The sequence below is a fragment of the Morus notabilis genome, unplaced genomic scaffold, assembly GCF_000414095.1.
Source record: "Morus notabilis unplaced genomic scaffold, ASM41409v2 Scaffold1139, whole genome shotgun sequence".
NCBI classification, from domain to species: domain Eukaryota; kingdom Viridiplantae; phylum Streptophyta; class Magnoliopsida; order Rosales; family Moraceae; genus Morus; species Morus notabilis.
In genome coordinates, this window is record NW_010359814.1 from 112,320 (window position 1) to 125,778 (window position 13,459).

The window sequence follows — 13,459 nt, forward strand, 5'->3', positions numbered from 1 at the left end:
TTACGTTCTGCATTTCATTTCTCTCTGTAATGAAGTATTGAAGTTAACCAAAAACAGGTGGTGGTATTTTTACAAGCCAAGAATCTTTATGACATGTTTTAACTTTTACAAGTTAAAGTTTTGAATTGAACTGAAACATATTCCTATCCTGAATCTGAATCAATATCTACACTTTTTTGTGCAGTCTGAAATTAGACTTTTTGGGGGGCTTGATACTGAAACACTCAAGCAGCACTTTGGTAGGAAAATCTTAGAACTTGAGGAAGAGAAAAGAATCGTGCAGGTCTGAAGAACGTTCTTGAACTTGTATTAGAATGTCATGCTTTCATTTTTGTTGCTGATATTACGTAACCACAGCAAGAGAGAGACCGGTTGTTGGCTGAGGTTGAGAGCCTTGCTGCTAATTCTGATGGACAGGCGCAGAAAGTGCATGATATTCATTCACAAAAATTAAAATCCCTTGAAGCTCAGGTAATCCGCCGAAATATTTGAATATTCACATTGTTTTTAAAAGTTGCATTGACGATAAAAAGAATTTTTGTTGTATCAGATATCAGATCTGAAGAAGAAACAAGAAAGCCAGGTCCAACTTTTAAAGGAAAAACACAAAAGCGAGGAAGCCGCAAAGCGGCTACAAGCTGAAATACAATGTATTAAAGCTCAGAAGGTTCGTTCTGATTTGGTGTTTGACCAAGTTTTGTAAATGATCTGCAAAACAAGCTTGTAATAATTGGATGTGTCTTGCCTGTTTGTTTTTTATTCTGTAGGTTCAGTTGCAACATAAGATAAAACAAGAGGCGGAGCAATTTCGACTATGGAAAGCCTCTCGTGAAAAGGAATTGCTGCAGGTTCTTTGCTTTTAATAATAATAACAATAATAATAATAACAACAACAACAATAATAATAATAATAATAATAACAACAACAACAACAATAATAATAATAATAATAATAACAACAACAATAACAATAATAACAATAACAATAATAACAATAATAAGAAGAATAATAACAATAATAATAACAATAATAATAACAATAATAATAATAACAATAATAACAATAAGAATAACAACCACAATAATAATAATAACAACAACAACAATAATAACAATAATAACAATAATAATAATAATAATAATAATAATAATAATAATAATAATAATTTATTGCGCTGTTTTTGGAGCTCATGTCATTTGTTATTTCTTTTCTATTATGATTTTATCCTGTGCAGCTAAGGAAGGAGGGAAGGAGAAATGAGTATGAAAGGCATAAACTTGAATCTCTGAACCAGCGACAGAGACTGGTAAAAATTTAATTTTGCAATGCAACTGAACTGCATACCCTTTATTCTCTCTCTCTCTCTCTCTCTCTCTCTCTCTCTCTCTCTGTGCTCTATCTCTGTGTGTGTGTGTGTGTGTGTGTGTGTGCTGACTAGTAAAGTAATAAATCTTGGTAAAATAAGCTCAGTAGCTTTTTCTATTCATTAGCAGTTAGGAATCTTGCAAATTCATTATGATTATTCTTGCAGGTTCTCCAAAGAAAGACAGAGGAGGCCTCAATTGCTACTAAACGACTAAAGGAATTATTGGAATCTCGCAAGTCTACTGCTCGGGACAATTCAGGTAGATCTTTTTCTTGAAAATGTGCTCTTCTGATATTTCTGATTTCCTAATTGTCTTATTTCTTGCAGTCAATTCCAATGGACATACTCCAGCCGCCCAGGTAAATGATCTGAAATCTTTTATATTTTGTGCCGGCCAAATCGAAAACCTTTTCATAGATTGTTTAGTTTAGATTCCCAGTAACACTTATCGTGATGAAAGCAACAGTAGCCTCGTTCAAATTTTGAAAGAACTTTAGTGGTCAACAGATGTATTTAATCTTGTTTAGGATGGCTCTTATTCTAAATTTACCGAAGGAAGGTCGACTTAGTAGTTCTCTTGGACCAATCACAATTCAAATGTGGAATGCAAATGCCTAAATATATTATCGTTGTTATATCAGAACAGTTTCTGACATGTGTTTACATATGCAGAACAACGAGAAGTCCTTGCAGAGGTGGCTTGATCATGAACTGGAAGTCGTCGTGAATGTTCATGAAGTTCGTTTTGAATATGAGAAGCAAAATCAAGTGTATGTATCATCTCTCTCTCTCCCTCCCTCCCTCCCTCTCTAGGCTTCGACTGCCACGTTAATTAACTGGTATTTTTAATTTTTTTTCCTAGACGGACTGTCTTGGCAGAAGAGTTGGCCTTGTTAAAGCAAGTGGACCAGTTATCGTTGGAAGGGAATAGTCCCCCAAGAGGAAATAATGGATATTCCAGGTACAAATCTTGCTATTATCCACGTAAAAGTCTGATCATTTACTCACATGAATTTTATACATGCATAAATAATAGATGAAAACTATGAATTGTCATGGGCGATTATAATGATGCAATCTCCTATTCTTACATATATGTGTTTTTCTATCCAACTAGAGTATTGTCCCTGTCACCAGACTCGAGGAAGGCCAGAATAGAATCTGTTGAAAACATGCTGAGCATGTCTTCAAATGCACTCGTTTCCATGGCATCACAGCTTTCAGAGGCAGAAGAAAGAGAGCGTTCCTTGATTGGTCGTGGACGTTGGAACCAGTTGCGTTCAATGGGAGATGCTAAGTGCTTGCTTCAGTATATGTTTAATACCACTGCAGAAGCAAGGTGCTTACTGAAACTAGTTTAAAGAAAAAAAAATCTTATCCATCAATTTTGACTTGTACCTCTGGGGACAACCCAATGTCTTTTCTTCTTTTTTTCCATGAGACATGACAGGTCTCAAATATTGCCCGATGCATGTATTTTCGAGGGAAAAAATTGAAAATAATTGTTACCTACATGTCAACAGGTGTCAATTATGGGAGAAGAACATGGAAATTAAGGAAATGCAAGATCAACTAAATGAGCTGGTAACCTTACTACGACGAAGCGAAGCTCAGAGAAAGGAGCTTTTGAGGGAGCAAAAAGCAAAGGAGCAAGCTGTTGCCATTGCCTTGGCAAAATCAGATTCAGTAAGACAACATTCTGAAATCTTGTTTCCTATATTAGTTATATGATAGATTGTTCCTATTCTAAGCTTACAAAATACTTGGGAAAGCATACTTTTTGGTAGACCAACCACCAAATCCATTGGAAGATTTTCCATGTTTAACCTGAGTATGAACAACCTAAAGTTCACGAAGTGATTTATTGCAGCTAAAACGCTGGGTCTGTTTGGAATTTTTTTCACCTTGTTTTTAAAAAGGTTTCTTCACGTCTTTTGAGGCAAAAAAATGAAAATGGTCTCCAAACCACTTTTGGTTAGCAAATACTTTGAAAACGAGAGTGAAAACAAAAAACAGTGAAAACAAAAGAAAATTAACCAAACTCAATATTGAAAACAATCTCAACACCATTCCCTAAAAGTTCTCATTTCCATTTTCATACTAAAAATGAAAACATTTGAAAACACTACCAAACGGGCCCATTACTTTTCTGTTTCCCTTATCCACCATAGCCTTTTCAAGCTCTAGAAATCCAAGTGGCTACCCACATTGTCAGTAAACAGAATATTAAATTCTAAAGCTGTCTCTGCAGGGAAATTCACGCACTTCATTGAAACACTTTGCCGATGATACGAATGGTCCCTTGTCTCCAATGTCACTTCCAGCACCAAAGCAGCTCAAATTCACACCAGGGGTAGTTAATGGGTCAGTTAGAGAGTCAGTGACATTTGAAAACCAGACAAGAAAGGTAATTCCTTTGCTCCATTCATGTGGTCTCGGTTGATTTGTGACACCCGTCTTGCTAAGAAGGTAGAAATTGCTGTCGCTGCAGATGGTCCCAATCGGACAATTGTCAATGAAGAAGCTAGCTACTGTCGGGCAGGCTGGAAAACTATGGAGATGGAAGAGAAGCCATCATCAGTGGCTGCTGCAGTTCAAGTGGAAGTGGCAAAAGCCATGGAGACTCTCAGAATGGATTAAGCATAGCGACGAGACCATAATTAAGTCAAGGCCTCGTGCGCAGCTCCAATTGATATGATGCAATAACCTCGTGTTCGATCGGAGATCTTCACTGTACATACATTTTAGTGGCCATGTATGATGACTCGACGAAGATGCATATGGTTTGAGGTAATAGTCTAGCTATTGTTATGAGAAAATTTTCAACTTTAAGAGATCGAACAGAGAATTTTCTCGACCGTTTTCTTTCCTCGTGGGACAAGTATCCATGACGAGTTTTGCATTCTCTCCCCTGAATGTCTGCAGGTGTGCTGTAAAACAGTAGAGAAGGATCTTGATTCATTCCACGGGAGTGTTGCTGAAGCATGACAAACGGGGAGCTCCCGCAGCGATATATCAGGAGGAGCACCTTATTTGTGCAGGCATTCTCACTGATCTTTTATAAGGCAGCAGATAATTGGTGATTTTGGAGCATTGCTGCATCTGTGAAAGAAGAAATACTAGATGATGCAAAACATATGGTGTTATTCCTTTTCTCCTTTTTTTTTTTTTTTTTTGTACATCTTCATTAGTTAAATGGAAGAATGGAACACATTTTGCTTAATTCATTAGTAGTAATACCATCTAGATTCTTTTGTATGTACCCTATTATTATGCCTTCTATTCTAGCAGAATCTGGTTTTCAGTCCTTAAGAGCTGTACCATCTATTTGGGCCTTCTCTCCACGTAATATGTTGTGTTGAGTCCGACTTGGACAAATGAGTTGCATTCGGCGACAGATTGACGCAGCGGAAGCGTAGGGAAAATCTTGCAATCCGTTGATTCGCGCGGAATACCGGAAGAGAAAGCGCGAGAAGAAGATAGAAACAAGAAACTAATCTTATCTTTGAAGATAGAAAATAGGAAACTAATTTAAAAATAGAGTCTAATCCTACTTTGAAGACAGAAACAAGAAACTAATCCTATCTTTGAAGATAAAGAGAAACAAAATAAATATTCGAAATTTGAAACAACTCATAATATCAGCATATCTTGAAAATCTAGAATCTACCGCAATTCTCGGAACAGGAAAAGATTACGCGCTGAATCACAGATTAATGGCTTTTTTAAATGAGGGGAAAAAAAACAGAGAGAAATTTCTCCACGGACAAAATTCATGTAAATCATTGACCTACTTTTGAGACTAAACCAATGGTTTAAAGAGGGAAAATAAAAGGATAATATTAAGGATTGTAATTTTTTAATTCCCAACTAAGCATATGAGTTGCCAAATCTTTTTTTTTTTTTTTTTGATGGACCAAATATTCTATTGATAATTGTATAAAGAATTATCACCTCAATTAGTATATAAAATTACATGTAATAAAAACAAAAATGGCAACTAAAGTTGGTATCAAAATGATTGATTATTCTCATCAGTACTCCTCAACTCTAACTTTGTTCATGAATTTTAATAACTCTTATTTTATTCTTGAACTTCGAATTAGTCACATTTAAAGGTTGACGCCATTTGTTAATTTTTTTTTTTAAAAAAAAACAAACAGAAAAAGAAGGCATAAATGAGGAAATGTGGTCTTTTTTTTTTGTTGGATTAAGTTGGAGTCAGTAAGTGGCCCCGTTCATTTCGCCGATTCGAGTTTAGAATTTAAGTTTTGCTACAATTAAAAGCTCTCAGAAATAGTCACATCTAACTTTTTTGCTACAGTAAAAAGCTCTCACACAAAATCACATCTCAACTCGAATTACAAACTCGAATCAGCGAAGTGAACGGGTAATTCAGGCCCCGTTCATTTCGCTGATTCGAGTTTAGAATTCGAGTTTTGCTACAGTAAAAAGCTCTAAAAAACAGTCACATCTAACTTTTTTACTACAGTGAAAAGCTCTCATACAACATCACATCTCAACTCGAATTAAAAACTCGAATTAGCGAACTGAACAGTTTTAAAAACAAGGTAAAGATTTTTAAAGTTTAAGAGATAAAATAAGAATGATTCTAAAATGAAAAGACATTAATGACAATAATCCAAAAAGTTAGGACGACTCATTCACGAAAACATATCCAACAAACCAACTAATTCAGTTTGTTTTGTTTTTTTGGAAAAAATTCAGAGCATCTGCAAACCAACAATTCTGAACACACAACAAGTAGCGCAAGGAACCATTTAAAAGGACTCCCACATATTACATAACACGGGAAACCTATAAAAGGAGCAGAAAAGAAGCCTAGTAGCCTCAAAATTGTGGTACAATCTGGGAAATTAATAACTTCATTAATTGGTTTCACGGACATGCTGTGATGTCTCAGTTTTTGCAGGCATTTACACCTGAATTCAGTCCCTGAATCTTTCCTTCTTGTCCAAACAGCAACAAGCCAAAAAAAAAAACAAGCATGGCACTTTACACAGCCGCCTTTTTTTCTCTCACTTGGGGAAACTACCTTATCCCTTTGTCAAATTGTCTGTCACATTGCAAATCTGTCGTGTACAATATTCTCATCTTAGCTTTAGAAGAAACTGGGAAAAACATATAAAACAGCCGCCAATGTCCAACACCATCTACATCCATGCCGTTTAGGCAAAACATCAATTAATTCAGCAACAAGCACCACTGGCAACTGCCAAATTTCTGAACATTTTATTCCTAGTTGTCGCCAAAAACTCGGCACAAACCAATTTACCCATTTTATTCATAAGTTCGAATCACGATTCAATCATTTTTCTACAGTGATTTTTTTCACAAAAATTTAAATTTCACTTCAAGTTTTCCAGTTAAACCTATGAAAAGAACACCAACCTCATACAGGAAAAAGCCTTATATAGATCGTTACAATGGTTTGGTCGTGTAAACGGAATGAATCACAGGAAAAGAATTTCCTTAAGCTTGGCCATAAACAAGTTGTTCAAACTCAGCCCCACAGAAACTTGCTCATAAAAATGCTTATTTTCTCTTCGTTTAACACCTACCCAGATATACAATTGACGCCACCTCCCATAATTTTCTTCCCTGAATTCCAGTAACTATGAATATCCAGCGTATGAATTGTGATCAGTCATAACACTCTCTTTAATCTCCTGTATCATCTTCAAAACTTGCCACATTGCCGGCCTCTGTTCCGGCGACGTCAAACTACAAATACAAGCAACCTCAGTAAGCATTCGGAGCTGACCATCTTCCCCAACATCATCTTCCCTCGTGGCTCTGACCCAGTCCGGCACGCCTGTGGGCAAAAGGAACGGGTGTTGCGATGGGTGTTTACTTGTCAAGAGCTCCAACAACAGGATGCCAAAAGCGTAGACATCAGACTTGGCGGTGGCCCGACGGTTAGATTTTCGGGTTTCGGGTGCTTTGTACCCCGCAGAGTCGGGATCATCATTAGCAGACGTGTCTGCTAGGATTGCAAGGCTATAGTCCGTAAGGCAAGCCTCAAAGTCGCTTCCCAAAAGGACATTGCTTGATTTAAGGTTTCCATGGATTAGCCTCGACACTTGGTGGATATATGCAAGCCCTTGTGCAACATCTTCGGCTATCTTTAGGCATGAAGTCCAATGAAGAGGCTTTGCTCTTGTTGATCTCGAACCTGTTCCAAGAAATTGCAATTCGTTAGATGTAGTAGAACCAAAAGAAAAAAGAAAACAAAAAACCTTTTTTTAGGAGAGATTCTCTGAGTATATCATATTTTTTTAACCGTTAAATCTGTGTATTTTTTAATTTTTATGTGATTTTATGTAGATCCGACAGACATATAACTTAAGCTACCTTAAGCTACCTTACTCCTAGTTAAGATCGAACTCGCAACCTCTCCATCTTAACCCCACCTTTACCAAATCCACGATGCCACTAGACCATAGTTCATAAGTTCGATTCAATCATTTTTTTACAGTATTTTCTCTCACAAAAATTCAAATTTCACTTCAAGTTTTCCAGTTAAACCAATGAAAAGAACACCAACCTCATACAGAAAAAAAGCCTTATATAGATCGTTACAATGGTTTGGTCGTGTAAACGGAATGAATCACAGGAAAAGAATTCCTTAAGCTTGGCCATAAACAAGTTGTTCAAACTCAGCCCCACAGAAACTTGCTCATAAAAATGCTTATTTTCTCTTCGTTTAACACCTACCCAGATATACAATTGACGCCACCTCCCATAATTTTCTTCCCTGAATTCCAGTAACTATGAATATCCAGCGTATGAATTGTGATCAGTCATAACACTCTCTTTAATCTCCTGTATCATCTTCAAAACTTGCCACATTGCCGGCCTCTGTTCCGGCGACGTCAAACTACAAATACAAGCAACCTCAGTAAGCATTCGGAGCTGACCATCTTCCCCAACATCATCTTCCCTCGTGGCTCTGACCCAGTCCGGCACGTCTGTGGGCAAGAGGAACGGGTGTTGCGATGGGTGTTTACTTGTCAAGAGCTCCAACAAGAGGATGCCAAAAGCGTAGACATCAGACTTGGCAGTGGCCCGACGGTTAGATTTTCGGGTTTCGGGTGCTTTGTACCCTGCAGAGTCGGGATCATCATTAGCAGACGTGTCTGCAAGGATTGCAAGGCTATAGTCCGTAAGGCAAGCCTCAAAGTCGCTCCCCAAAAGGACATTGCTTGATTTAAGGTTTCCATGGATTAGCCTCGACACTTGGTGGATATATGCAAGCCCTTGTGCAACATCTTCTGCTATCTTTAAGCATGAAGTCCAATGAAGAGGCTTTGCTCTTGTTGATCTCGAACCTGTTCCAAGAAATTGCAATTCGTTAGATGTAGAACCAAAAGAAAAAAGAAAACAAAAAACCTTTTTTTAGGAGAGATTCTCTTAGTATATCAGATTTTTTTTAACTGTTAAATCTGTATATTTTTTAATTTTATGTGATTTTATATAGATCCGACAGATAGATAACTTAAGCTACCGTTATGTTAACGTAACGTACCGGAAAAGATTTTTATTTTATTTTATTTTAGGTAGACCCACCTTACTCCTAGTTAAGATCGAACTCGCAACCTCTCCATCTTAACCCCACCTTTACCAAATCCACGATGCCACTAGACCATAGTTCAAAATTCATACCTATGGCTAGGTTGTGTTTCACAACAAAATTTGGGGCATGTGATTCAATAATTAGCCAACACAAATCATAGATTCATTATTTAGACATCGTAGCGCTAAAAATTGTAGCCCCTTTTAACTATTTAAATTTTGCTAGGCACATGATCGATTTTGTCACCAACAATTTAAGAGTTAGGGACTCAATTACTAAAATTACAAACCAATTTACTAAATTTTTAAGTAATAACAAAACAACACGTTGACTCACCATGAATGAGATTGAAGAGGCTTCCATTGGGTTGGTAATCATAGATGACGAGCCTCTCTCCCTTGGCCTGAAAATAAGCCCTTATTAGAACCAAATTTGGGTGTCGAAGCCTACCCACCGCCTCCATATGCCTCTCGAACCCGTCGCCTCCGGTCACCGCCGTCTTCCCGGCGTCGAGCCGCTTCACCGTCACGATAAGCTGATTATCCAGCACCGCCTTGTACGTCGTCCCGATCGTCCCTCTCCCGAGCAGCTCCGCCGACGCCCTCATCAGCTGCTCCAAGCCGTACAGCTGAGACTCCCCTGCGCAGAACACCAAATCCCCGCTCTGGTGAACTCGGCGACTTTCTTCAATCGCCTTCGTATCCGATTCGTTAATTTCTCCAATTCGCGTTTCCGAAGCAGTGTAATTGTTGTTGTTATTGACGCTATTACTTTCTGCCGTCTCGGTGAACTCCATTGCCGGTTTCGGAGCTCGGTTTTGGGAAGTTAGGGTTCTGATCACAGTAAACATGCACAGGAAGGCCGTGATTAGGATCGCTACGGCTATCGAAATCCCTAGAATTAGTCCAGTCTTCTTGTGATTTTTCGGAGACGGCGGAGACAGAACCACGCTCTGCGATTCCGCGCTCTGAACCAGCGGCTGAGACGACGGCGGACCGGTCACGTTCGGCGAGTCGAAGAACGGAGCCGGCGAGCTGCACGCCTTGTTGAGGACCTCGCCGCAAAGGCCGGGGTTCCACAGAAACGACGACGCTCCAAACCGCGAGAGCGACGGCGTGACCGGAACGGCTCCGGTGAGGTTGTTACGGGAGACGTTGAAGACAAAGAGCAAGGACTGGTTAAGCGGCGGGAGAGTTCCGTTAAAACGGTTCCACTGGAGTCGGAGCGAGTTGAGCCGGTCGAGGGCCGTGATCCCAGCCGGAATCGGACCGGAGAAGTTGTTGAAGGAGAGATCAAGGGTGAGAAGGCGGTGGAGGGTGAGAATCGACGGCGGAAAAGCGCCGGAAAAAGAGTTGCGATCAAGAAAAAGGGATTTGAGGTTGACGAGAGGGGAGAGGTCGGGGATGGGGCCGGAGAGCGAGTTGTTGTTGAGGCTGAGGACTCGGAGCTGGTCGAGGCGAGTGAGCGAGTCGGGAGGGAAGACGCCGCGGAGGCCATAGCCTTGAAGGACGAGGCGGACGACGCGGCCCTGGGCGCACTTGACGCCCCGCCATTGGCAGTAGTCGAAGCGCTCGTTGAGGACGTAGAGGAGCTTGTTGTCGAGGTCGGCCTTGGACTTGAAGGTGATCAGCGAAACGGCGTCGGATGGCCGGAGGAGGCTCTCTAGCGGCGGAGTAAGGAATCCTGCGGCGGCGGCGGCGAGAAGGGTGGGGAGAGTGAGAGTGAGAGTAAGGAAGAGAAGCGCGTGGGTTAAGGGCATTGTGTTGGGAAGGGGTGGTTTGTGATTGTCGCGGTGGGGGTTTGGTGCATTTCCTTCTCTTTTTTGTGGGTTTTGTTTGCTGGTTTCAGTACTCTGGAGGAGTAGAGTAGAGTGGTCGGTGGAGAAGTGATGTGCAGTGGTGACTAAAAAGGATGTAGACAATGGAGGGAGTTCTGTTTGGAAGGAGAGAAAATAAGAAAAGTGTGAAAGTGAGGTCTGAGGTGTTTTTATTTTTTATTTTTATTTTTTTTTGGAAAAAATCTATGAATGGTCCTTGAATTCTTTTCTCTCTTATTTTATTTTTTTTTTTTGGAAAAAATCTATGAATGGCCCTTGAATTCTTTTCTCTCTTTAGAATTAGTCCATATTGTTAATTTTATTTCATAAACAGTCTTTAAAATCTCATAAATAATCTCTATTGTTAAATTTTAAATGAAAACCGTTAATTTTATCTTATAAAATGTCCTCAAACTATCTTCTCTCCCTATAAATGGTCCATGTATTAAAAGTTGTACTAAATTAAGTTCTAAAACTGAAAAAAAACAAAAATAATTCCTTTGTTAATAAATAGATGAAAAATATTAAATATGAGAAGCTGTATTGTATGCTACTGTTCCTAAACTTAAAAAAAAAATGCCAAAATTATTTTTTTTGCTACATACATTTTTTCCAATTTTTGTTTATCAATTCCACATATGTGACTTTGATCAAAAAAATTTTAGTGATTATGTTGCCCTACGATATTAAAAATGTTCTAAAATTATTACTCTATGATAATACAACAACAACAAGTTTTAATCCCAATTTAATTAGAGTCGGCTATATAAATTTCACTTTTTCACGCAGCTCTGTTCGAAATTAAATTTTCCTGAAGGCCTAGATCTAGAATGTCTTTCCTAACTACTTCGGTCCATGTAATTCTTTGTCTACCCCTCCCTCTCCTAGTATTAGGTATAAGAATATCCTCTCAAGCACGAACTAGTGCTTCTAGCAATTTATGTTGGATGTGTCCGTACAACCTCAAGCAGTAATGATCTCTAAAAATATATTTTTTATAAACATCTTTTGTATCATATTCATTATAACTGTGCACGAAAATACATATAAATTAGTAGGGGTACGTGTCTTCACTGAACAATTTAAAACATGCATGCATATTTAAATTAATGTCAATATTATTCTATTTTAAAAACATATAATTAAAAAAACAAACAATTTTATACACGCACTGTACAAATCCTAATTAAATTTCTCAACTTTTTTTATAAGAAATATTGTGAGGAGTTATAGGCAATTTTTCATTTCTTAAACGATTATTATATCATCAACAAAAATGCAAGCAAACCCAAAAAAAAAAGTTCCCTAAAGAAAAAATAAAAGCAATTAATTGCAAATTGCAATCTACTATACACCAAAGCGTACAGTGCAATTATTATATATTATTTTATGTATGGTAATTAAAAACAAAATTATCTTTGTTCATGTGGAGCTATATAAAAGCTTAACGAGTGTAAATAGAATTATTCTTTTTTTTTTTTCAATTTAGGGGCTACATATTTACAACTACTTATAATAAACATATGAACTAAGTTTAACATATTATTATAATTTTTTTAGTTTAGAAACTAAATTTAGTATAACTTCTAATAAAGGGATCATTTACAGAGAAATTAGATAGTGCGGGAACTTTTTATGAGATGCAGTACGATTTTTATTTAAAATTTAATAAATGGATTATTTATGAGACTTTTTTAGAGTTTAAAAATTGTTTTAGAGACAAAGGGTGTGTTAAAAAAGGAAACTCGAGTTCTAACTTTATTTAAGTTCATATTCTTTTAAGTTTGAATTCCAGTTTTGAACTAAAATTCGAGTTTAAGTTACTCATTCAACTCGAGTTTAAAAACTTGAACTCAAATTAATGAATATTATTTTTTTCTATTCTTAAAAATGTTATAATTTTTTCGTTTTATTCCTAATTGAGATGATTTTTTTTATGCGTTGATAACGAAAAGATAAATAAAACTCCACTCATATACCCAATTAAAATTTTTCATCACCATTGAATTTTTATTAAAATACTATCTAAATATAAATTTAAGTTTTTGCTCACTCAAATACAACTCAAAAAGATTCTTATCTCAAATCATAACTCAAATATACGCAATTAAACACAAACTCAAATTATAATTTTAACTCAAATTATAACTTAAATTTGACTCAAAAATTACACTCAAATTACACTCGAAAAGAACGTACCAAAATTATAGATTTATTCCTTTTTTCTTTTTAATGTGTGTTTGCGGAGCAGCTGGCTTTCTAGTTTATGTACTGGTTCGCACGTGAAAGTGGGGAATGGGAGAAAATGTTGGCAGGCGTAACTTCTTCAACTCCACACTCTCTCTCTTGGCGCGTGATTTTTCATTCGCAATTTTTAATAATATATTTTTAATATATGATGTATAAAAAAATACTTAGTAGGACACTCTTTAATAGCTCAGATTTTTGTTAAATAGTTATTTTTATTAAATCTATTATGTTCTTGGTTTAAGCTTATAACTAAAAAATGTATCTAAGTTATATTTTTAGAAATTATATTTTATCAGTAAGTATTTGTTCAAAATCTAACGTCCAATATTTTTTAATATTAAAGTGTCATTCATTTTACAAGTTCAAATTGTATTATTTAAATTATTAGGTTTAAATTATTAGGTTTGAATGTATATGTAGATTGTACTT

General features: G+C 37.0%; 2 protein-coding genes across 2 annotated transcripts in view; one reads left to right on the forward strand and one right to left on the reverse strand.

The window, feature by feature from the left end:
- Positions 1–4,609, forward strand: part of LOC21390635 (kinesin-like protein KIN-4A) — a 9,102-nt gene extending 4,493 nt beyond the window's left edge. Inside the window, exons 13-26 of the mRNA XM_024163756.1 lie at positions 185–283; positions 358–471; positions 551–667; positions 768–848; positions 1,236–1,307; positions 1,533–1,626; positions 1,695–1,726; positions 2,040–2,137; positions 2,230–2,328; positions 2,485–2,706; positions 2,891–3,053; positions 3,619–3,774; positions 3,859–4,157; positions 4,293–4,609. Of these exons, the coding sequence (XP_024019524.1) occupies positions 185–283; positions 358–471; positions 551–667; positions 768–848; positions 1,236–1,307; positions 1,533–1,626; positions 1,695–1,726; positions 2,040–2,137; positions 2,230–2,328; positions 2,485–2,706; positions 2,891–3,053; positions 3,619–3,774; positions 3,859–4,065 (1,554 nt within the window). The 3' untranslated portion in view covers positions 4,066–4,157; positions 4,293–4,609. The remainder of the gene's footprint in view (positions 1–184; positions 284–357; positions 472–550; positions 668–767; positions 849–1,235; positions 1,308–1,532; positions 1,627–1,694; positions 1,727–2,039; positions 2,138–2,229; positions 2,329–2,484; positions 2,707–2,890; positions 3,054–3,618; positions 3,775–3,858; positions 4,158–4,292) is intronic.
- A 3,322-nt stretch (positions 4,610–7,931) lies between these two features.
- On the reverse strand, positions 7,932–10,903 carry LOC21390636 (probable inactive receptor kinase At5g67200). Its single transcript, XM_024163757.1, has 2 exons — positions 9,301–10,903; positions 7,932–8,719 (listed from the first exon to the last, which is right to left on the reverse strand). The coding sequence occupies exons 1-2, from the start codon at positions 10,721–10,723 to the stop codon at positions 8,160–8,162; spliced, it is 1,983 nt and encodes a 660-aa protein (XP_024019525.1). The 5' UTR covers positions 10,724–10,903; the 3' UTR covers positions 7,932–8,159.
- Positions 10,904–13,459: the final 2,556 nt, after the last annotated feature.

Excerpts from the sequence above, each read along its gene's own strand:
- LOC21390636 (XM_024163757.1), bottom strand. The coding sequence starts at position 10,723 with ATGCCCTTAACCCACGCGCTTCTCTTCCTTACTCTCACTCTCACTCTC. Across the intron at positions 8,720-9,300 it reads CCTCTTCAATCTCATTCATG|GTTCGAGATCAACAAGAGCA; the intron begins GTGAGTCAACGT and ends TTCTTGGAACAG.